This window comes from Delphinapterus leucas, chromosome 7 (genome assembly GCF_059928025.1).
Source record: "Delphinapterus leucas isolate spDelLeu-1000000601 "Yukka" chromosome 7, BTC_Dleu_Yukka2, whole genome shotgun sequence".
Taxonomy (NCBI): Eukaryota; Metazoa; Chordata; class Mammalia; order Artiodactyla; family Monodontidae; genus Delphinapterus; species Delphinapterus leucas.
Genome location: NC_143135.1, coordinates 55,780,510 through 55,796,247, shown reverse-complemented (window position 1 = coordinate 55,796,247; position 15,738 = coordinate 55,780,510). Strand labels below are relative to the sequence as shown.

General features: G+C 48.2%; 1 protein-coding gene across 1 annotated transcript in view; it reads left to right on the top strand.

Moving 5' to 3' along the window:
• TENM4 (teneurin transmembrane protein 4) overlaps positions 1-15,738 on the top strand; it is a 385,057-nt gene that overhangs the window by 366,617 nt on the left and 2,702 nt on the right. Inside the window, exons 25-28 of the mRNA XM_022593930.2 lie at positions 2,340-2,575; positions 6,173-6,469; positions 7,921-9,535; positions 14,773-14,915. Of these exons, the coding sequence (XP_022449638.2) occupies positions 2,340-2,575; positions 6,173-6,469; positions 7,921-9,535; positions 14,773-14,915 (2,291 nt within the window). The remainder of the gene's footprint in view (positions 1-2,339; positions 2,576-6,172; positions 6,470-7,920; positions 9,536-14,772; positions 14,916-15,738) is intronic.

Here is a 15,738-nt window from a genome sequence, read left to right as displayed (position 1 = left end):
TTTTTCACTGTTCAAAGGAAGTAAAATACAGATTGTCAGTGAATAATGCATAGCAAGTTTGAGGCAGATTTTAGAATTCTGCATGCGTGAGAGAGAAAGGGAGAAAGATGGGGGCAAGGGGGTGGGAGAGAGAGAGGCTGATCTGATGCCATCCTAGCAGGGAAGATTCAGTGAGGGTTACCTACAAAAACCACATCCTTATTGCTTGACGTAGCCTAGTATATAACTAGTTCCATCCAGCAAATATTTACTGAGCACATGCAATAATAATAATGATAGCTAATATTTTGAGCACTTAGTATGAAGTATATTTTTAGCGTTTTACATTCATCATCCTTTTTAATCCTCACAACAACCTTCTGAGATATTATTAATATCTCCATTTTCCAGATGAAGATAATAGGCATTGAGAGGTTAAGTAGCTTATCCAAAGTCACCCAACTAGTAGGGTATTTGGACCCAGACAAATACGCTCTAGAAAACATTCTGTTAAGCACTGATCTAAAAGTAAGGGGGACCTATTGAAGGACCACGATCGGTACTAGAAAAGTTCACTCTGACAGGTGTGCGAAATGGGGCGGTGAAGATAGAGGAGAGATGACTAGAGATAGATGTGACAGTGACCAGCACAGCGCCAGGCACACACAACTAGTAATAGCTAACATTTACGTTCCATGCACTAGACGTGCAGTACTGCTCTCAGCTCTTCATATTCATCATCCTGCTTAATCCTGTGAGGTAACAGTACAATTATTATCCCCAGTGTACAGATGAAGAAACAGAGGCATGAGAGCTTAAGGAATTTGCCCAAGGTCTTGCAGGAAGAGAGCAGCAGAGCTGGGACTTGAACCCAGGCAGCCTGGCTCCAGAGTCCACGCTCTGAATCTCTGTGCAATAGGGCCTTTCACGGTAGGCACTTAGGTATTTGAAAATTCATTCACTCACAGAGTGGTGAACCCCCCTACCCCTCAGCTGCAGGACCACTAATGAGACCAATAAAGAGGCTAAGGGAGGGGGAGGCATTTGTTCCAACCAGAGGAACAAGGGAAGCTTCTGGGAAGAGATGACGTTTAAGCAGAGTCTTGAAGGAAGGGCTTGGGCTAGCATTTATTAAACATAGGGGCAGTGCAGGAGAAGCAACAGCCAAGGAAGGGCAAGAGGCAGGTGACTGCAGCGCAAACTCAAATGTTTCCATGTTTAGAAAAGAACACAGTGTGCATTTTACAGCTGAAATTTACTTTTTCTCCAGAAGGTTCTGTTAGCTAAAAGATCCTAACCAAAATGTTTTAATCAGATTTAAAATTTCAAACTCAAGCCTGTTTCTAAATCATTGTCATATACACATATATGACATATACACACATATATGTATATATGACAGCAATTTAAAACATATATATATATATATATATATATTTGGCATTCTGTCATTGATATACATATTGTACTTATTTTTCACCTCGTTGCAAAGAGTGTTATTACCCTAGTGGGAGAGGCCTAAAAATGTTCAACCCTGTGCTCTAGTAATCCTACATTTAGGAGTCTGTCTTGATTAAATAACCCCAAATGAAGACATTGATTTATCCAAAATGTATATTTTTAATAAAGATATAATTCACATACTATAATATCCACCCTATTAAAGAGTATAATTCAGCAGTTTTTAGCATATCTACAAAGTTGTACAACCGTTACCACTAATTCCAGAAAATTTTTTTATCAGCCCCCCAAAGAAACCCCATACCCATTAGCAGTCACACCCCATTCTCCCTTTCCCTCACTAATCTACTTTCTGTCTCTGTGAGTTGGCCTGTCCTGGGCGTTTCATACAAACGTACTGCTGCGTACAATATCTGGCCTTTCGAGTCTGCCTTCTTTCACTTAGCATAATGTTTAAAATGTATTTATCTGCAGTGTTACCTGTAATTATGCAAAGCTGGAAATAATCAGAATATCTCTTTGAGGGCTGGTTAAATAAATTCTGGTATTTCCAGGCAATGGAATAACATGTAGTCATTAAGAAACACATTTATGGAGCTATTCAACAATATAATACAATGATCAGTGAAAAACCTCCGTAAGCAACCATTTTTAACTGTACATGTGTTCAGAAATACCCTAAAATCTAGGAATAAACCAAAATATTTACAGTGGTTTCCTTTGGGTATTGAACTCATGGACCTCCATGTATTTTCCTGGTTTTCTTCAATGACAGTGTTTCGTTTCTGTAGTCAGAAACATAAACACATTTAAACACCACACCACTGCCTCTGCTGTACACACACCTCCCTCCGTCCTCCCCCCTCCCGAGCAGAGTCCATCCCTCTTCTCTCCCTCAGACCAGGTCCGGAACAGCTACTACATCGGGGCCGACGGCTCCCTGCGGCTGCTGTTGGCCAACGGCATGGAGGTGGCCCTGCAGACGGAGCCCCACCTGCTGGCCGGGACCGTCAACCCCACCGTGGGCAAGCGGAACGTCACGCTGCCCATCGACAACGGCCTCAACCTGGTGGAGTGGCGGCAGCGCAAGGAGCAGGCTCGCGGCCAGGTCACCGTCTTCGGGCGCCGGCTTCGGGTGAGCAAGGCCTCCAGCAGGTCTCAGCCCCTGGGGGTGGTTGGATCCTGGGGGGAAAGAAGGAGGAGGCATCTGAGAACTGGACTCTTCTTGAAACCGTCCCGGGGAGAAGGTGTTCCTGGGCCTCAGTTTCTTCATCTGCAAAGGGGAAAGTAAATTAAGCGACTACCCACAACAAGAGGCTCGTGTATCTTTTCAGTTGTGCTAGTGAAACGATCACTGGCTTTGATGTTAGTCAGGCTTCCAGCTTCTATTATTCCCTGAGTGAATTTGGGCAGATCCGCAATCTCGTAAAGCCTCAATTTCATTATCCATAAAATGGGGGAGATCAAACCAATTTACAAGTTGCTACAAGGATTAGAAATAATACATAGAGTACCCTATACAGAGTCTGGCACATAATAAGTGGTCAGTAATACCTATTCTAGTTGTCCTTTTATTGTTATTCTTATTACTGTTATTGTTATTACTGTTGCTAACATGTACCAAGAGTCAGTTTAGCTCTTTGGAACCTAAGCCACATTCTCCTTCCAGGCAGAGTTATCCTTCCTAAGACAGCAGAACGACCCCACCGTAGCTGTCACTGCCAGGTGCTTGGCATCTGCAGTGTGGCATCTCAGAGCACTTTTCGGTGTGTGGATGCCCTGAACCAGCCCTTTTTCTGCCTGACTCCCATGTCTCTATAGTGTGGCCTCTGCCCCAGGGCCAGATTGCCCAGCTTCTTTTCCCTCCAGCTTCAGAAAGGAAGACAATAGGGAGAGTGAAAACAGAGGACCCAGACCTGGCTTTCAGCACAGTGCCTTGCAGACCACAGGTGCTCCATGGAGACTTGCTGAGCTGCAGGGTACCACAGGACTGAGCCACATGCTCCTGACTCCTAAAAGCCACAGAAGCATCCTCATGCAACACGGCCAGCGCTGTCTTGAGCCCCCTGCCCTTTCTCACAAAGAAAGTTCACTTCAGCCCCTGATTCATGCATGGGATAACCAAGGTCCAGAGAGAAAAGGGATTTTTCCTGATTCACACAGCTGGGCAGCAGTAATGACTAGAAATAGGCACCCTGTCTCATAGTGTCATTCTCACAGCAGATACAGAAACAGTAAGTTACTTATTCAATGTCACACAACTAGAGCCCAGACAACAAGGTTTCCTGTGTTCCTCAACAGTCAAGAACTCAAGCAACTATCTAATGTGGGAAACAGCCTTCCACGGGCTCCCCAGAGAAGGCCTAGCTTTCTTTGTTCTCTGTGGGACACCATCCATGGCCTCACTGAGCCCCCTGTGTGAATTCTCCAGGAGCCCTTCATACACATCTGAGGCAGTGAGCTAAGTAGAAAGTTTGACCAGGGTTTATTCCTGCCTGGGCTACATGTGTAGCCCTGAGCAGCTCCTCTGAGCCTCAGATTCCTCTACAGAAACCAGATGATACATTTGAAGCACCTAGCCCAGTGCTGGAAGACCCCAGGTGCTCAATAAATGGCAGTAATTAGTGCTATTAGGATTTTCTCTCTGCCGTGTAAACTGGACCAAAAGTTTCCCAGGCACTAACTGGTCCCTCTCCTAGCCTGAGATGAATGACAATCCAGTCAGGCAGCCGCATCTCCAAGTCCTCCCAAAATAAATGGCCACCCACAGTGGCGGCATGTGGAATTAGAATGTTAGCCGGGTGCACCTCCCCATAGTGGAGCTCATTTTTTATACAACTGGGAACTTTTTGTAAGAAAGAAAGATGTAAAATAATCTCATTGCCTACACTGCTGAGCACAGGAGGCATTAGGTGGGTCCCCAGTGAGCTACTTAATTCAATTTTATTCATTTTGCGGCAGAGGTGTAGATCCTCTTCACTGGGGGCCCTCCAGGAGGTGAGGGGGGCGGCTGGTTTGGTGGTACCACCTTGGGGGGAGGGCCCCCATCACTGTTGGCAGTGCAGACCCCACATCTTCCCCTGCCCCCTCTGCAAAGAACACAGCTTCAGCCTCCAACGCCTCTGATTTTTCATGGGAATTGTCTGCCACACTGTTTTTGCTCCTGCAATTGTGTTTGATTACCCCTGGGAAGGCAACCTTATTTTAACCAGGCCATTCACAGCTAGAGTCGTCTCAGCACCATCATTATAAATCTTGATTTTCAAGGCTTTAGAATTTGTTTGGGGAGAAGGGGGAGACACACATGTCTCTACTTCCTCTGAGAATGACCGCGATCATCTGTCATTTAATGGAAATAACTGCAGCCGTTAACTCAGTACCTTCTATGTGCCCAGCGCTCCGCTAGGTAATTTACTGAGGTTTCTTCAGTCTTCACAACAGCCCTGCTGTTTCACAGGGGAAGAAATTGAGACTCAGAGAGGGAAAGGCACTGGCCCAAGGTCCCACAGAAAAAAGTCGGTCACAGAGTTGAGGCTGGACTCCTGGCCTGATTCCTAGACTTGAGCCCTTTTCTACCACACAGGGCCCCAGAGGGCCTTTCATTACCTTAATCCACATGTGCGGGTTGGCATCATATGGCCTGCATCGTCTGCTTTCCTCTTGGGCCTTCTTACCTACTTGTCAAACGTAACCAGTAACTAATGGAAGAGTCCGAAAATGTGCCCAAATGCCCCACCAGGCCCAGCACCACTTAGAGGGAACCAGCATTCTAGCTTCAGAGTACCTGACAGTGTTTCAGGGGCAACTGGTGCCCCTAAGGGGTGGATTCAAATATAGAAACAGGCCTCTGAAGTATATTTCATAACTAAAATATGAGAAACCTTGGTTTACTGCTACCCCTGTGGGACCCCTGTATTTCTGACTCTGAAAGGAAACTGAATTGTGTGCTGACCTAGCAGCCCAGGTAGAGATCATACAATGGGCTCCTGAGTCTAGAGGAAGGAGCAAAATGTTCCGAAACCTAGGACAGTGTCTCCTGGCAACCCCCAGTTAGAGAAGCCGTCCCAGACTCAAACATACACTGCCCTCCGGGGCCTCCAGGAAGAAGAAGATGTCTCGGGAGCTAACTGAGGTGACCAAGAAGCCCTAATTGTGGTGGCAGAGGGCAGGAGAGACCCCAGAGGGGACGGGGAGTCCAAAGCCCTAAGAAGGGCTGGACTTGCTAAGAGGACCACACATCATATGTTGGCACGTTGCAATGGTGAGAGTCAAATCCAGACTCGGTCACTCACTAGCCATGGGACCTGGAGCCCGTCCCTGACTGTGGTCTCCCTGGTATCAAACACGAGTGCAAACACTGGCACATAATAAATGGGGTCAGGCACTGATTTGCTGGGCCCACGTGGCCTCTCCCGTTTCAGGAGGGAGTCAAGAAGGATTTGCCTTTCTATCCTCATTAGGAGAATCATATTAGGAAATGATGTAATCGTTTCTGCTACTCTTTACCCAGCATCTGCATTGTCTTCATCCTCACATCAGCCCTATATACTTGGCATGATTATTCCCATTTTACAGATAAGGAAACTTCACAGAGCTGACAAGGACAGAGCCAGGACCCAAACCCTTGTCTGTTGACACCCACGACCTGTGCTCCCTCCTCTCCTCAGGAGCTTCTCAGACCAAGTTCTCAATGTCTAGATTAACTCTCTCTTTCCTCCTACCCCTTCCCCAGGTTCACAACCGGAACCTCCTGTCTCTGGACTTTGACCGTGTGACACGCACAGAGAAGATCTATGACGACCACCGCAAGTTCACCCTCCGCATCCTGTACGACCAGGCCGGGCGGCCCAGCCTCTGGTCACCTAGCAGCAGGCTGAATGGTGTCAACGTGACCTACTCCCCAGGGGGCCACATTGCTGGAGTCCAGAGGGGCATCATGTCTGAGAGGATGGAATACGATCAGGCGGGTCGCATCACATCTAGGATCTTTGCTGACGGGAAGACCTGGAGCTACACGTACTTAGAGAAGGCAGGTGTCTGTCGCCCTCCATCACTGGCCTTGCCATATAGAAGATCCATCACTGTGGTTCAACCCATGGCCAGGCCCAGCTTGCTGATCTCAGTGGGATGGGTCTGACCCATGTGGTCTCCGAAAGGAAATGTTCAGGAAAATCCGCATCAGTGTGCCAGGGGGTCCCGGGTGGTGTATGGATGGATTATGGTGACGGGGTGGTAAGTGGGGGGTCCTGGGTCAGGAGAATGTGAAAGTCCCGCCCAATAGGCTGGAGCTAGACCCAAACACTATCGGACTTACAGAGCAGGATTTCAGGTCCAGACCCAGGCGGGGGTCTGCTCCCAGGTCTAGGGCTCTTGGTGTGATCTGGTCATAGAGAACAAGGCAAAAGCCTGGGGATTAGTATTAAGCAAGAGGTGCTTAGTCCTGAGCTTCAAGTGCTAGGTGTGGCCTTAGTATGTCCCCTCTGCTTCAGGTCAGGAGTCAGTTCATCCCAGGGACTTGGAATCAGAAAGGGCCTGAAATCAAAAGTTGGCCCCAAATAAGAGAAAATGCTAACTTTGATGCCCAGATGCCTTTAGGCCTTTTATCTACTGACTTATTCCTGAAACAGTCTGTATTTCATGGCCCAGTTCTGATACCCAGATCCTTACTTAACGTTTTGCTCCTGGTCACCTGTCCAGGGCCCAGGCTCTGATTGATCTGTGATCTGTCTCCCCTACCCTGTGCAGTGTTCACATCTCTGAGAGCAGCATTTTGTGGTAGTGCTAAGAGAGACCTTGGAGGTCATCCAACATACTGAAAAATCCAACCCAGAGGGAAAGAACTTGCCCAGGGCCACACAATGAGTCCATTATTAGAAACCAGGTTTCCCCATTCCCATCACAGCCCACCCCACCCCCAGGTGGGCATATGACCTGTTACCACATAAACAATTATGCAAAACCTTAAATGTCCTTCTCAGACATGTCTTTATCCTGTAGGCCATAGGGAGTCAACGGACGTTGTTTAGCAGGCAGTAGACGTTGTCAGGCTGTGTTTTAGGGTAATCATTCTTGCCTGAGTGGGAAGGTTGACCTGAGAAGGAATCTGGCACAAGGAAGCCAGAAGAGAGGCTGCTGCAAATACTTGAGGCTAGTGCTCCCAACCCCAACCCATGCTGAAATCATCATTCTTGTACCCCACAAAGGGGCAAACAGACAAGGCTGCTCACTATAGGAAGGCAGATGGCCTGAGTGTTCTGGGGCCCCAGGCCCTGCCAAGGTCAAGGGCAGAGAGAAATTCTTGTCTTAGCACATTTGTACCCCATTGCAATATCCTGGTTGGAAAGCTCTAGTTTGGGCATAACTTAAGAGAACCACCAGCTTCCTTGACCTTTCATTCTTTTCCTTTAAGTCTTGGGCTCACAGACCACCCCTTCCTTCCCAGCACCCTCTTCTCATCTCTCGGTTTTCCTTCCCCTGCAGTCCATGGTGCTACTCCTCCACAGCCAGAGGCAGTACATCTTTGAGTTTGACAAGAATGACCGCCTCTCTTCTGTGACCATGCCCAACGTGGCCCGGCAGACGCTGGAGACCATCCGCTCAGTGGGTTACTACAGGAACATCTACCAGCCCCCCGAGGGCAACGCCTCAGTCATCCAGGACTTCACTGAGGACGGGCACCTCCTCCACACCTTCTACCTGGGCACCGGCCGCAGGGTGATATACAAGTATGGCAAGCTGTCCAAGCTAGCCGAGATGCTATATGACACCACCAAGGTGAGCTTCACCTACGACGAGACCGCCGGCATGCTGAAGACCATCAACCTACAGAACGAGGGCTTCACCTGCACCATCCGCTACCGTCAAATCGGGCCCCTGATCGACCGCCAGATTTTTCGCTTCACCGAGGAAGGCATGGTCAATGCCCGCTTTGACTACAACTATGACAACAGCTTCCGGGTGACCAGCATGCAGGCCGTGATCAATGAGACCCCGCTGCCCATCGACCTCTATCGCTATGACGATGTGTCGGGCAAGACGGAGCAGTTTGGGAAATTTGGTGTCATCTACTATGACATTAACCAGATCATCACCACGGCGGTCATGACCCACACCAAGCACTTTGACGCATACGGCCGGATGAAGGAAGTGCAATACGAGATCTTCCGCTCGCTCATGTACTGGATGACCGTCCAGTATGATAACATGGGGCGAGTCGTTAAGAAGGAGCTGAAGGTGGGACCCTATGCCAACACCACCCGCTACTCCTATGAGTACGACGCCGACGGCCAGCTGCAGACGGTCTCCATCAATGACAAACCACTCTGGCGATATAGCTATGACCTCAATGGGAACCTGCACTTACTGAGCCCGGGGAACAGTGCACGGCTCACCCCACTACGGTATGACCTCCGTGACCGCATCACCAGGCTGGGTGACGTGCAATACAAGATGGACGAGGACGGTTTCCTGAGGCAGAGGGGCAGTGATGTCTTTGAGTACAACTCGGCGGGCCTGCTCATCAAGGCCTACAACCGGGGTGGTGGCTGGAGCGTCAGGTACCGTTACGATGGCCTGGGGCGGCGGGTGTCCAGCAAGAGCAGCCAGAGCCACCACCTGCAGTTCTTCTACGCAGACCTGACCAGTCCTACCAAGGTCACCCACCTGTACAACCACTCCAGCTCTGAGATCACATCCCTCTACTACGACCTGCAGGGACACCTCTTTGCCATGGAGCTGAGCGGCGGAGATGAGTTCTACATAGCCTGTGACAACATCGGGACCCCTCTTGCTGTCTTCAGTGGAACGGGCTTAATGATCAAGCAGATCCTGTACACGGCCTACGGGGAGATCTACATGGACACCAACCCCAACTTCCAGATCATCATTGGCTACCACGGTGGCCTCTATGATCCGCTCACCAAGCTCGTCCACATGGGCCGGCGAGATTACGACGTGCTGGCTGGTCGCTGGACTAGCCCAGACCACGAGTTGTGGAAGCAGCTTAGTAGCAGCAATATCATGCCTTTTAATCTCTATATGTTTAAAAACAACAACCCAGTCAGTAACTCTCAGGACGTCAAGTGCTTCATGACAGGTGAGGATCAGGGCTTATTCAGAGGGCAGGAACCACTATCACTCTGGTCATCTGAAAAGACAGCCTTCCTTGAGAAAGCTGGTATGGGGTAATGGGAGATATTGACTTCCTTTTAGAGCAGCATTTTCCAAAGTATTTTTGAAGAAACACCAGTTCAGAGAAATGCTTTGGAAAAACTGGTTTTGGCATGAAATCAATTTGACAGGGCAACTACCGTTCTTAAACTTTCACGATACATTTCAGCTTATGAAAGGCTCTGAGAAGTCCTGTAGTAAAGAGAACTGTTTCATATATTTACCCACTACTTTTCCAACTTATTTGACCATGAAACCCTAATATTTCACTGGATGTATCCCCTGGAATGTACTTTGAGAGTTTCTGACCCAGAGATCAGGCTGGTTATGAGTCCCCGATAAGTTGAATGAAGGTATGACAAAAAAAAAAAAAAAAAGAAAGAAAGAAAGAAAAGAAGGATTCAGTTCTCTTATTTGGGATGAGGTCATGGAAAATTCAGACTTTGGCAACAGACAGAACTAGGTGAAAGATCCATCATTTCTAAGCTATGACAGTCACAAAATTTATTTAACTTCCCCTGAATTCCAGTTTCCTGATCTATAAATTGAAGTTAGAATATCTACCCTGACTCTGGTAAGTTAAATATGCATATTGTAAATCCTAGAGCAACTACTAAAAGATAAAGCAGAGGCACAGCTTATCAGTCAATAGTGGAGATAAAATGAAGACTAAATTAATCATCCAAAGAGGGTAGGAAAAGAGGGAGAAAAAGGAGCAAAGAACAGATGGACAAATAGGAAAAAAAAAAAAAAAACTTACCTGATAGGATGGTCGCAGGGGTGAAATGAGATACATTTTATAACCTGCCTAGCACAGTGCCTGGTTCGTGTTGGTTCTCTTTCTCTTACCGTCTGATTTTAAAAGTGAAACCAACTTGAGTATAAAATGCCCCATAGGTCACGCATGCCAGAAATGCCTCTAACAGCCTCCTTCCAGCAACAGCCGCTGCCAGGCCAGTCACAGAAGACCTCAGGAGTCAGAGCAGCTCTGGGGATTCAGGTCTGGATAAAACCAGCACCTTTTATAGAACAGAGTTCGTGGTGGACAAAAGTTGGGCATGACCACTTGCAAACGTGGCCGTCTCCCCGTCTTTTGTCCTGTGACATAATCCTCCTGCCCCTAGTTTAAGGCAGCTTCCTTCATTCAACAAGGGCCCCCTCTGTGCAGCCACTGTTTTAGGCACTGGGGATAGAAAGATGATCCCCACCCTCCAGGAGTTCACCCCGCAAGAGGCCAGACAGACAACTGCTGTCCAGTGTGAGGGGCCCACAGCAGAGGCTTGCGCTGATGGCCAGTGAAACACAGGAGGCATGGCTGGTTCTACCCAGGGAGCAGCTGGCGCGTGAGGTCCGCTTACGAGTGGACATTCGCCAGGTAATGGGAAAAAAGGCGATCCAGATAGAGGGGACCGCACGTACAAAAGTATGGAGAGGGCAATGTGTACAGCCCCACGTGAGTGCCCCTTAGGGACATGGTGGCTTCCTGGCCCCCAAACTGGGGTGGCCCAGTCTGGACCTGTTTCTGCTGACAGAATTAGAGGAGTCTTCTTTCGGGGAAGAATTCCAGGTGGTCATGTCGAGAGCAGGAGTCTCAAGAGTGGGAAGGAAGAGAGGACACAGTGGTGAGCAGGTGCGATGAAAACACCCTTGGGGCCTGTGGACGCACAGGAATATCTCAACAAGGTTACACAGCGTTCACCGTACTCGGCTTGCTGCCAGCCCTAGAAAAACTTAAACGACTGAGAGGACATTTCTCTTACATCTGTCTGCATGAAGCACGCCCCCTGCCTCATCTTCCAGTGAATTTCCTGTGAGATGCCTTGGCAGGTTACTGTAGCTGAAGAAAAAAACATTTTACTACTAAAAGCCAAGATAGTACTAATTCTCACTAAACTTGACCATTTAGCTTCCACGTGGGCTACATGCAACCTCATTCACATCCAGCAACAACAACGATAAAAAGGCATCTCATCTTTTTTCCAAAAACAGGATAGGGTCTTAAGCCTATAATACTGGAGAGGCTTATGTCACATGAAAACCCCTGAACCAACCAGCATGGCTGGGGAGATAGAATGCACTGATTGGCTTAGCCTAGGTCACATGCTTCAATGCTAAGCCCTTAGGTGGAGTCAGCGTCCCTAAAAATACATGGATACCGCAAAAAGAAAGAGAGAGAAGGCAGAATGGGACACTAGGAAGGCAACTTAAAAATGTCCACCACTGATCCATCATATACTTAACCCTCACTTGATGGGGACCACTGACCCCGTTTACAAAGGCGGAAAGTGAGGGTCAGAGAGGTAAAGTAACCCGCCCAGGAAGAGGTGGCAAGGCTGGGGTTAGAACTCTGCTGTGTCTGACTCCAAAATCCTCATTCTTAGAGATCTGAATTCCCTCTGTTAAGTGCAAAGCTGTATACGTGTGAAAGGGATTATTATTTTTCACCACTGTCCCAGGCAGCCACGCTGAAGTCTGGGACGAACGGATGAGTAAAGAGCTTTTTAACTTGAGGGAAATGTCTACCTCTGATGTCATAGGAAAGAAGAGTAAAATTCCCACCTCTTCAGAAAAGCACAGTAGAAAAAGCAGTGAATAAATCAATTTTCAGCATTTTTCCTAAAGGCATAATGAGAAAGTTTCACCTTCCATCACTTGTAATTAAGGCCCAGGCCTCTTTTCAGCCCCCTGGCTTCCTGGGAATTTGCAGTATTCCTGATAGAAGCTTTCCTTTGCAACTACAAATTCAGATGCAAGTTCTCAGCCTCAGGCACAATGGCTTTGTGGGGTTGTTTTTTTTTTCCCCCGTTCTGTTTGTTTTAATTTCCCAAAAAACCATCTACCAAGATTCAGAGAATCAGAGATACTTAGAAACTCAGTGAGGAAAGGGACTTTGGAGAAAACTGGTCCAAGCACCTCACGTTACAAAAGAGGAAATGGAGTTCCAGGCACATGGAGGCTTGGGTTTGAGGAAACACAGTCAGCCTTCTATGAGCCAGGAACCAAGCTGGACACTTTAAAATACATTAAATCCAATCATTTATGTAACAAAACAGAACAGTTCCTGCTCTATGTTGGCTGCCCCAAAGTGGTAACACTATTAGTATTCTTCTCCATGACTTGGTGAAAACCATTTCTCCCATGAATTTGCAGATAAGGAAACTGAACCTCAGAGAGGTTAAGGAAACTGTCTAAGATCACACAGTTTGCAAGTTGGGAGCCAGAGTTTGGACCTGGGTTTTGTCTTGCCTCACCATGTTCTTTCCCTTATATGATCTTTCTAGAAGTAGAATCTGGGTTTCCAAGCTTCCTTTTCTACCACTCCTCCACATCAGAACCTCCAGCCTTCACACCCAAGAGAGGGGCTCTGGAACATCGAAGAAACAAAAACCAAAAAGAAAAAGGCAAACTTGAGGTTCTTGAATGGAAAGGCAATGTGGGATGAAGTTGATGACCCCCGAATGGCACTCCCATCACTGGGATGAACTCAATTCCACCAATGCCTGGGCCCTAAGAACCTCCCTGACCAGGGATCTGTCTGCTTTGGAAAAAGCCCAAAGCAGGCCTGAATGCCCACCACCCAGAGTTGCTGGCTCAGACACTTAATTCCAAATCCTGCCTTCTCCTAACTTTGGATTTGAGTCTCTAGTCAACAACTGCTTTGGCATCTTCAGCTGCCCCTTCGCAAGGAAGGCTGAGCCATGCGGGGACACAGGCTGTCTGTCTGTCTCCTGTAGACCCCAGATCACCTCCCACCTGCCATCCCAGGCTTTTCCTTCTCCAGCCGCCATTGTCCTTTCTGGTTCTCTCTCTGCCTTGCTGAACTGCTGTCCGGTTACCCGAACGCTCCCAATACTCACCTCCCCTCTCCAGGCCTTGCCTTATACCATGGCCTTTGCGTTCATCTCCATCAAAGCCTGACAAAATTTGCACAGCTTTCACTGCCTGGCTTCAAGGCAACCTTCTTCATGAAGACTTGTCAGTCTGTGGAACTGAAAGACTTCTGCCCTCCTCTAGGTGTTTTTCCTGTGTCAAGGTTATCCGTGTCCATGTCTCAGCTCCCCTTCAGGGTCCTGTGTGTGCAAGCTGAGGATCTGTGACACCAGAGCTGGGCACATAAAAGACACTCAGCAACAGAGGGCCAAGTAACTGATGACACACTTTCCACCCTCTTTCTTTTCCCGAAGTCTTGGCTTCCTGATTCCACTCTTCAGTGAGCCGGTTGCTCATGACAACATCCCACCTTTCCCTATACTTAGTATTTTATAATTAGTAACCCCCCAGGAATATTATAAAAACCAGTAAATCCAATGCCTATGGGGCTAGATCCTAAAGCCCAATATAAAGACTGGAAAATGAAGGCACAGGGAGCTCAAGTGACTTTCTTAGGCTCCCAGAGTAAATAAAGGCAGGATCAAGGGGAAAAAAACTCTTCGATCTTTGGTCAGGCCACCTCCATGCCCAATGCACTTTAGCCCTGCGGCTCTAATCTCTTCAAAAAGGAGAAAGGAGGGAGAGTTTGCTTCTTCAGTGAATTTTCTCTTTGAAAGTCATTCATTAAAACCTTTCCTTTGGGGCTTCCCTGGTGGCGCAGTGGTTGAGAGTCCACCTGCCGATGCAGGAGACACGGGTTCGTGCCCCGGTCCGGGAAGATCCCACATGCCGCGGAGTGGCTGGGCCCGTGAGCCATGGCTGCTGAGCCTGCGTGTCTGGAGCCTGTGCTCCGCAACGGGAGAGGCCACAGCAGTGAGAGGCCCACATACCGCAAAAAAAAAAAAAAATCTTTGGGGTTGGTTGTCGTCTGTGTCTCCTGTTGGTGTTGCGGCTGGATGTGGAGGAGTGTTCATCCATCGACAGCTGCCCCTGGCTACGAAGCTGAAGGTCCTCGGGGTAGAGTGACAGTAGTAAGAGGAGTCTGGAAACCTAGGTTCTACTTCAGTGACATCTCTCTCAGATACATCCCTAGGAGGGGACACTAGGTCCCAAGAGCGTGTTCATCTTTCATGCCGTGAAACAGTTTCCACCATGCTTGTTGACTCTCCCCCCAGCAGCTCTCTGTGTCCTCACCCCGCCCCGCTGCAGCCTAACTCTAGGCTGCTTTCTTGGGATGTGTCACTCTGAGGTCCACTGACTCCGTGGGGCTGTTTCTGCTTCTCTCCCACCCAGATGTCAACAGCTGGCTCCTCACCTTCGGATTCCAGCTTCACAACGTGATTCCCGGCTATCCCAAGCCAGACATGGATGCCATGGAACCATCCTACGAGCTCATCCACACACACATGAAGACTCAGGAGTGGGACAACAGCAAGGTAATTCACACACATGGCTGCCCACCCCTCAAGCCGTCCAGACATTACAGGAATGGGTCCCACCAGCTTTTCAGGAAAGCCTAGGCCAGTGATAGAAACCAATGTGGTACGTCCACTGTGCCTGCCAGAAACAGTTCAGCAAATACTTAGTAACCCTGCCACTGGCAGGTCACTGTGGACCCAGCTGTAACAGCACGTAGGCCCTCACAAGCCAAATTAAGGAGTTTTGTACGTTACACTGAGTTTGGAGTTCCACACAAAAAAATGAGCCTTTGTCCCAACCCAGTACAAAAGTACAAAGAGGGAAGGTGTGTTCGAAATACAAATGTGACATTTTCTGAGCACCTCAGTGCACCTGGCCTATTCTACATAAATTAACACACAAATATCCCTTGGTATCGTTGTTCTCATTTTACAGATTTCATGCTTGAGGCTTTCGAATGCCACACAGCAAGGATGAAGTAGAGCAGGATTCAAACCCAGATCTGTCTGTAGGTGCTCAAAAAAATGTTACTTTCCCCTGTCTTCCATTTATGACCCAATTTCAAAGACTCATAGAATTTTATGGCTATAAAGATCCTTAAAAACAGTTTCATTCCACCCTCTCACTTCAGACATCCATTTGCTCATTTCTTCCCACTGCCCCCCTCTTTCATAAGATCTGTGCTGGGAGCTGGCTCTTCCAGGCCCCATGCCCCGGGAGCCCAGTGAAGGCAGGAAAGAATCAGGCAGAGACCAGGCCTTCCAGGGGATCCCTGACCAGGGGGACAAGAGACTGAGGAGGAAATCAGAGTTGCCAGATGGCATACTGCTGGCGATCAGA